This window comes from Diutina rugosa (assembly GCF_008704595.1).
Source record: "Diutina rugosa strain CBS 613 chromosome Unknown scaffold25_size169986, whole genome shotgun sequence".
Taxonomy (NCBI): Eukaryota; Fungi; Ascomycota; class Pichiomycetes; order Serinales; family Debaryomycetaceae; genus Diutina; species Diutina rugosa.
The window spans coordinates 55084-71055 of NW_022995094.1; the positions used below are offsets into that span (position 1 = coordinate 55084).

General features: G+C 49.5%; 7 protein-coding genes across 7 annotated transcripts; 2 read left to right on the forward strand and 5 right to left on the reverse strand. All coding sequences in view use genetic code 12, as the record gives it.

The window, feature by feature from the left end:
* Window positions 1-914: 914 nt before the first annotated feature.
* On the reverse strand, window positions 915-4064 carry DIURU_001411 (uncharacterized protein; the record flags this gene model as incomplete). The annotated part of the gene is made up of 1 exon (XM_034153952.1): window positions 915-4064. One exon carries the CDS (start codon window positions 4062-4064, stop codon window positions 915-917), a length of 3150 nt encoding a protein of 1049 aa, XP_034013768.1.
* A 1275-nt stretch (window positions 4065-5339) lies between these two features.
* On the reverse strand, window positions 5340-6395 carry MAC1 (Mac1p; the record flags this gene model as incomplete). Its single annotated transcript, XM_034153953.1, has 1 exon — window positions 5340-6395. The coding sequence occupies one exon, from the start codon at window positions 6393-6395 to the stop codon at window positions 5340-5342; it is 1056 nt and encodes a 351-aa protein (XP_034013769.1).
* A 1206-nt stretch (window positions 6396-7601) lies between these two features.
* DIURU_001413 (uncharacterized protein) lies at window positions 7602-8774 on the forward strand (the record flags this gene model as incomplete). Its single annotated transcript, XM_034153954.1, has 1 exon — window positions 7602-8774. The coding sequence occupies one exon, from the start codon at window positions 7602-7604 to the stop codon at window positions 8772-8774; it is 1173 nt and encodes a 390-aa protein (XP_034013770.1).
* Window positions 8775-8804: 30 nt separating this feature from the next.
* DIURU_001414 (TFIIH complex serine/threonine-protein kinase subunit) lies at window positions 8805-9776 on the reverse strand (the record flags this gene model as incomplete). Its single annotated transcript, XM_034153955.1, has 1 exon — window positions 8805-9776. The coding sequence occupies one exon, from the start codon at window positions 9774-9776 to the stop codon at window positions 8805-8807; it is 972 nt and encodes a 323-aa protein (XP_034013771.1).
* A 357-nt stretch (window positions 9777-10133) lies between these two features.
* DIURU_001415 (uncharacterized protein) lies at window positions 10134-10826 on the reverse strand (the record flags this gene model as incomplete). The annotated part of the gene is made up of 1 exon (XM_034153956.1): window positions 10134-10826. The coding sequence occupies one exon, from the start codon at window positions 10824-10826 to the stop codon at window positions 10134-10136; it is 693 nt and encodes a 230-aa protein (XP_034013772.1).
* A 709-nt stretch (window positions 10827-11535) lies between these two features.
* SKI8 (SKI complex subunit WD repeat protein) lies at window positions 11536-12690 on the reverse strand (the record flags this gene model as incomplete). The annotated part of the gene is made up of 1 exon (XM_034153957.1): window positions 11536-12690. One exon carries the CDS (start codon window positions 12688-12690, stop codon window positions 11536-11538), a length of 1155 nt encoding a protein of 384 aa, XP_034013773.1.
* Window positions 12691-13166: 476 nt separating this feature from the next.
* On the forward strand, window positions 13167-15521 carry NUP82 (linker nucleoporin; the record flags this gene model as incomplete). Its single annotated transcript, XM_034153958.1, has 1 exon — window positions 13167-15521. One exon carries the CDS (start codon window positions 13167-13169, stop codon window positions 15519-15521), a length of 2355 nt encoding a protein of 784 aa, XP_034013774.1.
* Window positions 15522-15972: the final 451 nt, after the last annotated feature.

Genomic DNA, 15972 nt, shown 5'->3' on the forward strand with positions numbered 1-15972 from the left:
GGGGGGGGGGGGGGGGGGGTGACGGCTCCCGAGTGTCGTGGCTGTGGTTTGGTGACGAGATATTCTCACAGGAGTCAGTGGCTGATAACTCCTACGCGTGATATCCTGGGACGTCGCTCACGAGGTTCCCGTCATTATCCTCCTTTGTTGATATAAATTTAGATGCTATGATTGTGTTGTCACTTGTTCTATTGCAGTTCAGTGGTCAATACGTGAACGCCGAGCGCTAAGATAGTTGCGAGCAAATGCTCTTTGGTGAAGCTATTTTCCCCACTATCAGGGCTGGCCACCCTGGGGATCTAGTAGTAGCCAGAGGGGGAGGTTGCTGGAGAGGGTGGTGCCGGCTTCCACTTGCAAATGTAGTGTTTGTGAGTGGAGGTGGGTGGGACGCTGGTCCGGGGCACCAGTATACTAGTTTAGGAACTCTTAGATTTTGACAATCGTCACATAGGCTCTTTTTCTCTTGGTGTATACGCCATGGTTGGATTATACATCAAGTGATAGATAGCTTGAGGTATATAGATTCATAAGCATTATATATTTAATGGACTCGTATTCATATGTTGCTAGTGATGGTAAGTAATGAAGTCAGTTAGTTCTCCTCAGTCTCCCAGTAATAGTCATCTTACTGCCATATCGTTGACCCTGGTTGCGATTGGCATACACCGGGGCTTGATTGCATGATTAACGTCCTCATAGTTGAAGACTGGCACACCTCGCCAATCCAGCCAATGCAGCACTTTCATCTGCGTGCACATCGTTGTTGACTTCCTAAAAGAGTTTCCTCCGCAGGCCTTAAAGCAAACCCACCTCACATCCATATAAACCATCACCAAATAAAAAGTGGTGGATGCCATAATAATCATAACCGTTAAACACTAGCTTTTGAATACGAGATATTATATTACAAGTTACTAAAACAAATCGTTGTCAATGTCGCCGAGGTCCTCATCAGAGTCTTCGACGCGGGCATTAGACAAGGTCTTGCGCTTTTTCGATTCCGGTTCATCAGCCTCGGGGTCGGTATCCTGGGCCGAGCTTTCCTCGTCGTCACTCAAAACCTTCTTCTTGCGGCGACCGCCGTTGGCCTTCCGCTTGGTCCCCTTAGTTTTCTTTTGCTTTTCGGGCTTAGCATCCGCGGCATCGCCATCATCGTCATTGTCCAGCGGCACGACATCGACATTAGCCGCGCGGAACTCCTCGGCCCAGATGTGCGATTGGTCAAGCTCCTTGGCACGCTCGCGTGCCCGTTCTTCTTCCTTCTGCTTCGCCAACGCCGCCTGCTCTTCTTCCTCCTTACGTTTACGGGCGGCTTCTTCCTCCCGTATACGCTTGGCCTCCTCAATCCGTGACGTCATTGCTTCAATGCTCAGCTTAGTCTCGTCGAGACAGGTCTGCAACCGCGGCAAAAGTGCTGTCAGCCCCAAATTGGCCCGGGCGGCAAGGTCTGCCTTAGGGTAAGGCACGTGGTGGTCGTCGTCCTGACCAGCCAACTGGCGAAGCTGCTCGATTGCCTGCTCCAAGTCGCGCATCGCCTGCTCGATTTCTTCCACGTCACATTGGTTCGCCGGTTGCTTAGTGATGAACTCAGCGATCTGGAAGTCAACAAACGCCAAGTTGAATTGGATCAGCGCCAGCCCCAGTTCGCCGACGTTGGCGAGCGCCTTTTCGGTGTACTCCTTGGCCCGTTTGAGGAACGGTAAATGCTTTTCCTGTTGTCCCCGGAGGTACCACGCCCGACCCAAAAACGACAAGATCTTGGTGTCCTTACCGTCCGTAAACCGGCCGAGAGCCACTTCGTAGTTCTCAATGGCCTTGGCAAAGTTTTTCGCTTCCAAAAGAGCGTGGCCAAGGTTCAAGTAGACGGTGATGTCGTTGAGCGAATCCCTAATCTTCGAGAGCACGTCCAACCCCTTGCTGGTCTCTTTGTTTTCAATGTAGGTGATGGCAAGCCCCTGAGCAGCATACACATCCTTAGGGTCGATACTCAACACCTTGATATAGAGCTCAGCCGCCCGCAGATAGTAGTTGCGGCGCTTGGAGTCGTCGCTCTTGGCATCGCGGGCCATGATGCAGTAGATGTTAGCCAACGAGATGAGGGCATAGCAGTCATGCGATTCGTAGGTGACAAGAGTATCGCGGTGGAAGGCGTTGTCAGCATCAGCTTTGAGCCCCACCTTCTTACCGAAGTTCTTGGCGAACCACCCGTAGAACGATCTGATCTCAAGGTCCAGAGCATTAGCAGCGAGGAGCTCATCAAGCTCGGTCTTAATTTCCGCGTACGACTTGGAGTGAGTGGCAATGCAGTCCAAGAACAAGAGACGCAACTTCGAACTGACGTAGTGACTACACTCTTGCTCCAATTGCTTGTACACTTCGATGGCGGCGGCCTGGTCGCTCACTTCAAGCGAACGAGCCCGGTTGAACTTAATAGTGACTTCCAAGTCGCCCGGAAGATCAGCGAGAACATCGCCGTCCTCACTAGTAAACGGACCGGTAGTCTTATCCAATGCCAGAGCAAATACTTTAGTGGCTTCGTCGAAGTTTTTCCGAAGGAAGTGGTAGACACCAATATTGTTATACACTTCCACGGGAACATCGCGCTCGATCTTGGCCTGAGTCTCAATCGCCCGTTGGAGATATTTCAACAGTTGGCCAATATCCTTAGATTCGTAAAGCTGAGCGAGCACAAGGAATGCGTTGACCATGACTGGTTCTTTGAAGTCAGCCGAGGAAGCAAGCCGCACGTATCTCTCAAGCAGCTGCACCGCCAACTCGTGTTTCCGCTTACTCTTCAGCTGCGAGTACAACACCCCTAGGAGGTATACAACTTCCAAGCACTTAGAGTTCGTCTTCAAAATCAGCTCGTAGGTCATGATGGCGTCTTCCACCAGCCCCCGGTTCAATTGGGCCAGCCCAAGCCCGAGCTTGGCCTGCAAGTTATCGTTGAGCTTGATCAGCTCACCAAAGTGCTTTTGCGCCAGGGTAAAGTTACCTTCAGCGAACTCACAGCGAGCCAACCAGAGAGCACACTGGGAAAGCACCACCAGCTCGAACTTGGAGGTCTTGGCGGCTCGAAAACGGGCACTGTCGCTATCGCCCAACGGTTCACCAATGATCTTTTCCCCAATTTGGAGCACCACGTTTCTCACGGTGTCAAAGTCACGCTTCAGGAAGAAGTACAGAGCCAATACTAGAGCCGGCACGTAGTCATTAGCAGTCTGAAGCTCACCAAAATTGGTGATGGATTCGGTATAGTTTTTGATGAAGTCTTCATCGGTGACCAGCTTGGTGAAGGTATCATTAAGCTTCGACAATTCTAGAAGTACTCTAGCGCGGTGGCTATCGTCTGGGTACAACTTTACCAGGCGTTCCCACAGCTTTACCGCCATCTTGTGGTCATTAAGGAGCCAGAAGCACACCCCGATCGCCACTCTCGGGTCCGGGCGCATCGTCGGTTTGATCATGAGCACTTGTTGAAGCAATTTGAGAGCAATTTGGTAGTTTTGCTTCGCCATCGCGATGTGAGCTTTACCCATCAAGGCAATGCAGTTTGACGGGTCGCGTTTGAGTACTTGATCGTAGAGAGGACGGGCATCGTCGAGCCGGTCACGCCCAAGGTAGATTTGTGCTTGTAACAACGTCGCCGGCGCTTTAGCCTGAACCTCACGAGGTAAATGGTCAAACACTGCTTGTGCTTCGTTATAGTGGTCAAAACGAGCCTTGCCGACGGCGTGTTCGGCGAATTTAAGCTCCAACCACCCACGGTAAATATCGATGGCGGCACGGTCGTCATCGGAGAATGCCGGCTGCTGAGCCGCTTCGTCGACCACCTGCTTCGCCTCGGTCAACTTGTGGTTGGCACAGTAGGCAGAGGCGATGGCAAGCCAGTGTTTGCGGGCGGAGTTTTCCAGCAGGAGGAAGCCCGTGAGCTCGCTGGGGTCGTCGGCGAGCTCGTCGACCAAGTTGATGGTGACGATATTGCCATCCTTGATCGGCACGTCCAACAGCTGGCCCTTCTTCTCGTCGTCCCTGGTGTAGAACAGAAGGTCGGCGGCACTCATGGTTGGGACGCTCGACGAAGGTGAGTGGGGCGCGAAGATGGTATCGTGCGCACAAACAGGGTTGGAGCAAGGCCAGTGAAACAGAGAGATAGGTGAGATTATCAAGGTGAATCCTGTGATTAGGATGGGTGTGAAAAATATCACGTTAGGGACGGTCTTAATTAGCGTTGGTTGAATGCTTAGTGCGCCATGGCTGTTGAGAGTGTTTATTCGAGTCGCGAGCCATCGTCGCGCCAATGAAAAATTCGTCGCTCGCTATAGATGAACTCAATCGCGCGAAATACACCCGTGCTGCAAAAAGGATGACTATAATCACGATTTAAGGTGAGAGGCTAATCCAACCCCAACGTAACAGATTTCACAAGTAAAAACAACATGTAGAATTTTCGTACCAGTTGGTTAGAGACAGCCTCTTGGTATTTGCCTCTGTCAGTTCCCTATTGGCCACCAGAATTGGCAATTTTCGTCGGACTTTCCTTATCTCTTGGGAACGCCAAAGCCACCATTCTCAGACATTAGCGTGATCACGTCTTTTGTCAGCCAGGATGCTCGATTGCAAAACGCGTCCTCATCAGATCACCCAACTGATAAGCCAAGCGCGTTTAGTGGCATCAATGCCTCGAGGTAACAATGGCATTGATCGAATAAATTCCTACAGAGATTTATAATACGTAATTATGCCTCATAAGCTCGTCACTGACTCACGCCCACCGATGACCCCGCGGTTGTCAAGGGGGAACGAGGTGAAGGGAAGCACCACTGTCACGGTGGCGGGGCCACACCCAGACTTTTCACTACAATCACGGTGATGACTCTGAAATATACAATTAATCCTAAATACCTAACCCAAAAAAAAACTTATTTCTCAAAAGGCACATCCTTGGCAATTATTACAGGTGCGGTGCTGGTGGTTGCCACACAACTTCTTGTTCCAGTTCTGGTGGCCACACCAGCAGCGCTGGCACCGCTTACTTTGTCGTGTGAACACAGTATCCATGTGATCCCAAATTTACCCGGCGGAAACTGGATGGATTCGAGGGTGCTTAAATACAGCCGCGTTGTCGTAAGCGCGGTCTTATCGGGGTGATTTGTCAGGTCCGAGAATCAGGACCAGGGCCACCTGTGCTTTTAGTGGCGACCAATGATATCAATGCTGGCAACACAAGAAGACGCTGTCAACGCCGTAGCTGCCAAAGCTATGTACAAGGGAGTAGGCAGCTACCAGGCGTTAATCAGGGGTGGCAGCATGACGCTACCCAGGGTGACAGCACAACGCTATCGGGAGTGGCAGCACGACTTCAGCTTGGTGGGGGCCGGCGACAGCTCTGAAGGTGCCGGCGACAGCGTAGGGACCAGCCCCAGCAGCAGACACAGCCGCTCGGGAGCGAAACCCGGCAGCGGGATCTGGGCCAAGATGTGGTCGATCAGCAGCTGGGGGAAGCTCATGTCCAAAATGTCGTCCAATTTGAACCCGTTGATGATGCCGTGGGTCTCACAATTGGTACAATCACAGGCATCGTTAGGACAGCAGCAAGTAGGGGAATCGGACATTGGACCCAAGATATCGGAACCAGGAGTGGTGATCACTGAGTAAGGGTCAGGGAGATCAAACTGAGGCTCCGCTTGAGGTTGAGGCGGCTCGGGGAACTGCCAGGGGATGTTGTGTACCTGGCACCCAGGACACTGACAACTATCGTCACACAGACACGGGTGGACGGCGATCCACTCCAGCGGTTGGTTCGTCGGTAGCAGATTAAGCGGGTTGGTTGAGTTTTGTAAGGGGGTATGGGTAGTGACTGGGGTTAACGAGGTTCCTGAAGTATCAGCGGATGCCATATCAAACTGGGCATCCTGTTTGAGTATCGGTGCCTGGAACTCCAAAGTAGGCTGAGCCGCCTGTTTCCGTGTAATGTACTTCTCAAGAATGCGTTTCTTATTCACCTTCTGGCGACTGCATCCACACAGCTTCTTCACCTTGCCCGTTATAGAACATCCACACAGCGTATTGATAAACAGGTTAGCGTGCACCAACGGCTTGAACGTCTTCGCATTCTCCACGTAGGGCCCAATGATCTGGTTGGTATTGACATCCAATACCTGTTTAGCCAGATGGTGAGTCACTCTAACGATGTTAGCGTCATCTTCGTCCACTTCTGCCTGCTCAGAAAACACCACCACCCGCTGGTCCAGCTCAATTTGCGCGTCGTAGGCAGGGCGCCCCTTGCCCTTGACTTTAACCAAGGGGCGCCCTTCGTGGTGGACACACGCCGTCAGCCGATGGCCTCGGACACACAGGAGACACAGGTACTTGGCGCCGTCGATAAGGATCATGCCCGTGAGCTCGAGAGGCGAGGGTTTGGGTTCGGAGACACCGGTGATGGGGGGAAGGTGGGCACCGATATAGAGAAAAGTGACCGGTAGCAGTATGCCCAGTAAATCACAAAATCTGTACTTGATGCCGTAGGCCAGTGCTACCGCCTAATGGCTGGCGTCCTGCGCCCGTGCCGAATCGGGTGATGCGGCTTTATTTGCTCATCTATGTGCAGGTGGTTAACTACGCTTTTACTAACATTTTGGGAGAGGGGAGGGGAACAAACGGTCTGGCGCTAGCGGCACCCCGCTAATCACCCTGGGGCCATTGTTATTAGCGCCCGGCGCCATTGTTAGCCGCTGGCATGAGAGTAACCGTAAAACCCCCATCAGTTACTGTCTTATCGGCCGGTGCGAAAACCGTTAGCCGTACCGATACGAACGTGGGGCGGTTATTGTCCGAAGCGCTAATTGTAAGCATATTTGGCTGAAGCTTTCGTTCGTTGTGAAGATGAATTGTGGTTTAATTAAAAATTGGCTGACGATGCGTCAACCGTATTACTAGTAATACCCGCTAGTTTGAGCAGTACCGAAATGGTTATGGGAAAAGCGCAATATACGACCGTGTTGGCATTGACAAAATTCGGTTTTAGCGGTTAGTCACCAAAGCAAACACTGCATGCTTTAAGTGGTTATTCGGTCGGACCGGCTATGTGCCATTAGTCGTAAAAATGTCACTAGAAAAGCATGGTGTCTCAGATTGTTTGTAACAACTACTTGTGATTTACAGTGAATACGTCATGCTAATTGATCTCTGTGGACAAAAGTCTACTGACGGCATCTTCCGTCGTCGTACAGTTGAGACTGCCAATGTAACGTAAATTACGAGAGCAGTAGAGTACATGAAACCATACATCAAATACGAGCCACGCTCTTTAATTAAACTAGTCTTGAACACCATCCAAGCACATTTAAGACGTTGATTATCGACTATTATCGTCATAGTTCAATTAAAAAAGGCCACGGAATTAATACATCAACCGTACCCCGACCATCTAAAGAAACCGAGTGAAAAATTCATATCAGACACATACTAGCCATTTAATAGTCAAAAACCATTGACTCTGTTTCAAATTCGAATGTAATGCTATCTTCCATTTAATGCTCTTTTTCAATCAATGGCTTCCCCAGGTTTATCTCCACGTGACCTGAGCGATCTCACGTCAAATGATTAGACGGTGTCTCTCCACCCTGGCTACTTGTCACGCTGACTTCTCCCATGCTGTCATTGGAGCCGGCATCGTTGGCCTTGCCATTGGTGCTGAACTCCAGCAAGTTCCAGGAAACCGGGTGATTATTATCGACAGAAATTCCGCCGTCGGCCACGAGACGACCCTGCGTAACTCCGAGGTGATCCACGCCGGTATCTACTACCCTAAGGACTCATTGAAAGCTAAATTGTGTATTGAGGGTAAGCAGAAGATCTATAGCCAACAGAATTGGCGCGTACCGTTGCGCCAGTGTGGCAAATGGGTGGTAGCTCAAGATGAAGGTGAGGCCCAGTATTTGGACAAATTGTACACCAATTGCGTGGCATTAGGGGTTCCAGTGGAGTTTAAGCTGAAACGGGAAGTGCAAAAGTACCCCCACATCCATGTGGGTGCCGCTGTGCTTGAATCTCCCACCACAGGTATCATCAGTGCTCACGACTATTGTACATTCTTTGAACAGCAATTTTCCAATAACGAAGGTACTTTGGGTCTTAACGCTACCGTTACCGACATTGAATACTCTCAGAATGAATATCTGTTGGAAGTACACGATGAAGTCGAAGGGGCTGACTTCACCATTACCGCGGAAAACGTCGTCAATCTGGGCGGTCTCCACGCCGCTAGCATCGCCAATATGCTTCTACCTCCCGAACGTCACTTTGGCTCATATTTCGCTAAAGGTAACTACTTTAGTTATACCTCCTCGCAGCCCATGGGTAAAATCACTGACCATTTGATCTACCCTTGTCCTAAGCCCAACGCCGTACTGTTAGGCACTCACCTTACCTTTGACCTTGGTGGCCAGATTCGGTTTGGTCCTGACCTTGAATGGCTCCATACTGCCGACGCTAATGCCATCGACTACACTCCCAGTGCCGCCAACCTCGATGCTGCTGTTGACGCTATTCGTACCTATTTCCCTTCCATCCAAAAATCAGAGCTTGCTCCTGCCTACAGTGGCGTACGGCCAAAACTAAAACTGCAGCATGATAGTCGCCAAGGGTTCGTTGATTTCTATATTAAGGAAGAAGAAGGCTTCCCTGGCTTCGTCAACTTAATCGGGATCGAGAGTCCGGGGCTCACTCTGGCGTGGGCCATTGCCGATTACGTCAAGGCTATGTACCATTAATGCATCTGTTTTTCTCATTCCAATTAGTTCTCATTCGACTTTTCTTCGTTTGGAGTCGGGTTCGTCCAGTGGAGTTCGCTTCAGAGGGAGCTTCTCCGGTGGTGTAGGTTCGGGACTATCAGTAAAATATTTGTGCTGCAACGCCTGTTCCGTAGTACACCGTCGACTGGGATCAAGCTGAGTCATCATCATCATGAGATCCAATGCCTCTTCGGTAGCAGCACTGAATCGAAGCCTCAATTCCTGGCGAGAGGGAGGAGGGTACACTTTAAGCGAGTCGTACAAGCGGAGACTGCTGACGTTAGGCCACGTCTGTTCAGTAGGAGTGCCAAGAGCACGGAAGGTAACGTCCATCTGGTCGACATCGTCTTGCCCTGGAAGGTAAGGGGCACGGATCATGAGCTCAGCAAAGATAATCCCCACTGCCCACACATCGATCGCCCCAGTATAATGTTTAGCACCGAATAGTAACTCGGGAGCACGGTACCACCGCGTCACCACGTTCAGCGTCAAGTCCTCGTTGATATTACCCAACAGCCGGGCAAGCCCAAAATCGGCAATCTTCAACTGGCCGTCAGGAGCAAGCAACAAGTTATTCGGCTTAAGGTCTCGGTGGAGAATGAAATTGCGGTGGCAGTGGTGCACACCTCGAAGGGTCATAAGGAGCCACAGCTTAATGTCGCCAGCACTAAAAGTGACGCTATGGTCTTTAATCAACACTTCGAGGTCACAGGGAAGAAACTCAAGCACAAGGTTCAAGTTGTTGTGGGCGGAAAACACGTCAATAAGCTCGATGACGTTGGGGTGGCGGAGTTCTTGGAGGTACTTGACTTCACGAATAGCCAGCATATCGAGGCCATCTTTAAAGAGACCGGTCTTAATCTCCTTGACAGCAATCTTGCGGTCGGTGTTTACCTGTTTACCGAGGTAGACCACGGCATAGGTACCCTCACCGACTTTGCGGTCCTTGCTATAGTTAAGCGCCGTCAGCATCGCCGGCATCTTGAGCAGTCAGAGGGTGGGTATTTTCAGTCAACGGGTACCAAGAATGGATGATTTGTAAGGTATAAAGTGTAAACAAGTTTGGGATCTGCTGTTATAGACCTTGGCGTAGGGTGCTGTGATCGGATGTATGAAGTAATGGAGAGCGGCTTAAACCGTGATGAGTGAGACCTGTAGTGAGGCTCCCCCACAAATGATATCTAAAAGCAATAAGTTTGAAATTAAGACATTGCAGAGTAAATACTATGAACGATAGACTACTAATAAGTGAATGACATTTAAATTGAATTTCTCCAGGAAATATCTCTCTGTGTTTGATTTGAGTAGAGCGCACTAACCTTCCAACTATCTCACATATCAACCTTGAGTAATGTTTAAACGGTCCATGTGCGCCAGAATACTATCGTCCTCCCACGTTGCATTGATTTGAGCAACGACAGTACTCTCGGCATCATTCAACGCCGTCTCAATTTTACGGTAAAAGTCCGACGTACTGGCATTGATTACTTGCCACATCCCGCGATCGATGGTGAGGTCTTGGGAGGTCTGGCTGAAAAGAATGCCTGATTTCATTAACGCGTTCAAGTTGGCGTTGCGGCACTTTCTCACGGCAAAGAGGACCTTCCATTGGGTGTCCAGAGTGTTCTGTCGAGGGCGGGGCTGTGGCAAGTTCAATGCCGCCGTGAATTCATCGCTCGTAAGCAAGTTGACATGGCCCTCGTAATGTCTGGCGATGGAAATGCTGAAGCCATGCAATTCGTCTCCAAATTGTCGCTCAAGCTGGTGAAAGATCTCCGACGACACCATGACCATTTCCTCCTTGAGAAGGACGTTTTCCACCCAAAACGCTTGCTGTTCATTGACATTGGTCATGTCTTCGGCAGCCTTGCCGCTCCACTCGTCGTAGAGGTAGTCGATGATGCGACTGCAGAAGTCGTCGTGGCTCTTTTGGATACAAGTGGAGAGGCGACCCACCAACGCTTCGAGTGGGAACTGGAATACCTTGCCAAACAAGTCACCACTAACCACCAAAGGTTCAGGCTCGGACATTTGGGGCTGGCTTGTGCAATGATTGCGTGCACAATTTCAATGAAAGGAGACTGCTGATGTTAACTTCGAGGGATGCGGAACCGCAATAAGAAATAAGGTCAGGCAAGTCCAGCAAGACTTCCCTCAAAATCTGGTTTAAGCTAGTGTGCTACTTTCAGCCATTCTACTTGTTACTTGATTATCGACTTTGAAAAAGGCTTAACTACGTTGGCAGTCTTGCCAAGGTAGCGAATCAAATGTTAACAGCCCACTAAGGATGTTTAGCACAGTCTCGATCTAATGAGATCGAGGCGGGCACATGGTCATTCAAAATTGAGTAAGCCGACGATATTGCAAAATAGCATCAATGCTGAGGTTTGTGTACCGAGAGTTGGGCTAAATTCGCTTGATCAGCCAGCCTAAACCTAGGTACCAACAAAGCTTCATTAATGTTGGGCAGGTATGTCGAAGCCATTTTCACCTTAGTCTGTGAAGAATCCATTCATCCCAGTCGAATGGCAACTATAAGTGATCAACAGCTTACTTTGAGCAACTTAAATACTGGAATATAATCAACTTAATAGTTTAATACTGCATCTCCCATCAAGCTGTTGTCGTGGGTCACTTATCAAATTCACTGCGATTAGAATTCAGGTTGAACTCATTACTATATGCATTCCCTAACTAGACTCAGTACCATAAAACTACACGTACATGCGACAAACTATCCTCAAATGCCACCAGCTTCACGATACCATCTGACACCGCGGTCGAAACTAATGGCCACAAGACCATCGTTGGCATCGCCACCAGCACCGCCACGAATCCCCTTGTTAATGAAGCGCACACCCGAAACAACACTAACGTCGGTATTTTCGTCATGCTCGGTATCTTCAAGGTCAGTGATCGACACCGTGATGGTAGCTTCACGTTCCTTAGTGTCAACGTTCCACACTCTGATTACTTTATCGTAACCGCAAGAGGCTAAGAACTCCCCGGTACCGTTGAAGGACAAGCCAAGGATCCATCCTTCATGAGCAAACCCGCCAATACCGGTGTTGTTCGAGTGGGAGGGAACTGTAAGCAGCCCAATGTTTTCCCCGTAAACAACGTCGTACAAGGAAATCGTACCCGCCAGTTCAATATCGCGACCAACTGCCAAGATCATGCCACCAGGGGAGAATTCAAGCACTCTGGGGACGGAACTCAGCTTGTCACCCTGCAATTTCAAATCACTCGAATGCAACGAATAGATGATCTTCTTCTTAGCTAACTCACACAAAAGCACATCGCCGTTGGTGTAGCCGACAGCGAACACCGGGTCTTCCGTGGCCAGCACCGCAAGCGAGATTGGGAAACTGCCAAGGTTTGGGTTGAACGCGCCGGTGTCGGTGATTTTCACCCCCGTCAATTTGCCATCGTCAGTGACTTCGTACTCCACATCGTTAATCGAAACCTGGCCATTGACCAAAGACACGAGAAGCGAATCTCGATTGCCCACAGGGTTATTGTAGAATGCCGGCACCCACGTCAGCGTGGCGAATCGCAGCGAGTCGATCTCGGTCCAGGTGGAGATGTCATCGCCAGTGTAGTAGAAAAGCTTTGTCAGGCCATCGAACCCGGTGAATGCCACCACAACCACTTTCACTCCCAGACCCCCGAGCGTTTTCTCAAGACAGGCGACGTGATGGAGCCCTTTAGAGCCGATGTCTTGCTTCACCACATGGTCGTTAGGGTCGTGGACGTCGACCTGTTTGTTGTCCCAGAAATTGGCATAGCCGTCCGATGAAACGGTGATGGTATATTTGTTGGTGATCGCCACTCCCGTAATGTCCAGCTTGTGGGCCTGAGCCGCCAGAACCGTGGAGATGTATTGCTTGCCCATAGGTGCGCGGTGGATCTGTTGACGAGCCTGGTGAATGTATGTAGACGATCAATAGACGAGATGATCAATTGACTAGAAAAGTGGATGAAAATGACACTGAAAAACTAGTGACTATGTGGCCATCACAAAAAGAAGTTTAAACGTTGTTTGAAAAAATTGAAGGTTCTAAAGGCAAAAATGGACGAGTTGGGAATCGAACCCAAGACCTTTCGCATGCTAAGCGAACGCTCTACCAACTGAGCTACACGCCCTAGAACGGAAAACTGATGTTGAATGTCTGACATGAATTATGGGTTTTCAACACTGGGTTCGCTCAAACGCCTCCAACTGTACATTATATGTTGACCAATGGCTTCAACATAAATACATTTTGATGTATGTATTCTTTTTTGTCTGAATTACTGCGTTTTGCGTGAGTCTCCTAAGTGTGTTTACCACGCTCATTCATCATCACCGCGCACTCCCTCACCCATCTCATGGACGCCGTGGTTGACGATTTGCGCCACCAGGCCATCTTCACGCCGTTATGGGCCACCATTGACGAGGAGCCTGCTGCCACCACCACTGGCGGCTACAGCCGGGTGGCGGTACGCAACTCGCGAGACGTGTTCTACGCCAAACGGCTGATGGTTCGGTGTTGTACTTTGGGAAGTGGTGTGTCTAAATACAACCTTTTGGTGAGCGATGCTCCGTCACTGACATTATTTCAAATTGAGGGCATTTCTTTAAACCGCAGAGGTACCTTGCTTGCCGTTTACGGCATGTCGACGGTGCAATTATTCCATCTTCCTGAATCCCTCCCGCTGGTGGTACCAGATGCCGATGGCAAAGCCGCAGCAGAGATCCCCGTGCTGGTATTCGAAACTAAACTTGAGTCTCCGCTTGTCAAGTTTATTTGGCACCCGCTTATCGCCGGTGATGGCGTGTTTGTCACTTTAACTGAAGACCAGAAGGTGAGTGTGTTTGACCTCCGTGTGCTGTCGAAACCAGTCCTCCAAGTGGACTTGAAACAAGAACCCCGTCTTGAGTCACACCGGGCAGTGCTGATTGGTTTTGGCTCGAAGACAAATTTGACAGGTGCCCTCACCCTCTACATCTTAACAGAACTGGGATCTGTTTTTGCCATCTACCCGTTCCTCCCGCCTAACACCACGATTGTGACCACAGCCAAGGCGTTGGAACAGGCGTATGCTGATGCCGTGGACGTTGTGGGTGACATCACCGAGCAGTTCCCCACATCTACCACTGATAGCTATTTGAAAAAATCAGTTATCAGACAACAGGCGTTTTTCCAGCAATTGCTTACCGACTCTCAACGTCCTGGTGTCGTTTCAGAGACGTTATACCCAGGTTCGCCGCCTCAAGTGCGGCTTCAGTCGCCGATTGACCCCGCCTCGAAGCCAATCATCCAGGGTCCCATCGCTCACATTGAAGGGGAAAACTTCTATGATATTGAAGCGATCTACGATAACTCAGAGTATGCATTCTTGGCTGCTCTCAGTCAGAAACAGGGCAAAAACCATTGCACCTACCTCGCCCAACTTGCCCCCCTCGTTTGTGTTTGGAACGAGCCTAATGATAATGATGACCATCTCAAAGTGAAACGCCCATCCGGGCCGCGCCCGTCGTTGGACGCTAACGTCGTGGCCTACCGCCGGCCTCGTCGGGGTTTTGGCTTCATCAACTCCAGTGCTGTAGTTGATCAGAAGCTAGAGCTATTCAAACAAGAAATCAGCTACTGGATCGACGAGTACTGGCAACTCTCCACCGTGGTCTCCGAACCGGTGGCGGTGTCTGGTGACGCGCGGATTGTTACTTCGTCTGCCATTCAAGGGCGTATTTGGTTTAGAAGACCAAATGGTGTTGTGGAAGCTGATATTGACGACTGGATGCGCAAGTTCACGTGGCAACTAGCATCCAACGAGCAGGTCGACGTTGCTAGCTACAAGAGTGAATATAAGGTGCTTGACACCACTGCAGGCATTGATGGTCTCGCAGTAGTTTCAGACACAGTGATGCGCACGGGGTTGGTGGTAGCAGTGGTTCATGGGAACACCGGGCAACTCACCATCCACGAGATTGTCTTGGAGAAGCCTCAAAAGCGTTTGATCAATGACTCACTTCCAAATACTAAGCCACAGCCGAAGGTCGCCTCCACTCCAGACACCACAATCACTGAGTTGATTGCTGGCGTCAAAGCGTTGGAAAACGTCCCTGACATCCGTCGAAAGATTGTGGGAGTTGACATTCATCAACATCTTATAGGCCACAAGCCGCTTGAAGCCACCAGTATTGCCCTGGAAGCTGCGGTTACCGCGACGGCTAAATTCAACCAGGTGGCCATTCAACTTCATCACATTCTTACCATCGAAATTGATAAGCTTCACAAACAGTTGGCGACCCTTAACAAAATTTCGCCCAGCCAAGATATTGGTGCCACTAAAGAAAGGGTTGAGGCTGTTTGCTTACGCCAAGAGGAGTTACTCGAAAGGTACAAGCAACTCAAGGATCGCTTATTTGACAACGTGAGACGGGCGACGGCAACCCAACAACTTCCACTTTCACAACAAGAGAAGCAATGGTTCGCAGAGATCAACAAGTACACCTCGGAAATCGGCAGTGACAATTCCAAGTTGACTGCTCTGGTGGAACTGCTCAGTACTGAGGTTCGCAACGTTCTTGATCTGCTCAATAACAGGTCATCAGACCAATTGACTACTACTTATGAGAATGCTAAGCACGTCAAGCGTCTCCACCTGTGGTTAGATGAGGAAGGGAAATCCATTGATGCTCTCCGAGCCCAAATTGAGCAACTTTCCGTGCAAATTTGAGTCGAGTTGATAGTTTATATATCATTCAATTGCGAGTTTAATATCATGAAATTAATTTATTTTGAGCGAGTTGTGAGTTTGTGTGCTGTATTCAGTTTTAGCCTTTGATTATTTCGAAGTTGATAACCGAACTAGTCTTAAAAAAGATAATGTAGCGTATTGGTCCACAAAACTGATATCATCGGCGTGAGTACTTTTACATATCCTGAACATTGAATGTCTATAATTTGAGATTGAAAAAACGACTATTTCGATTACATCTCTGCCTTGACATATAGTTGTAAAAAAGCCTTCATGGAATACTCTATAAGGAACTGGCTAGCTTTGTTGAAATATAGAAACGTTATTGGTGAGTCCATGATGCAGAAACTTTGGAACCACCGGTAAATATGATAAAATTAATGTTGACTACAAGACGGAAACAGACTTTCAAGTGCGTTTTCACTGAGAA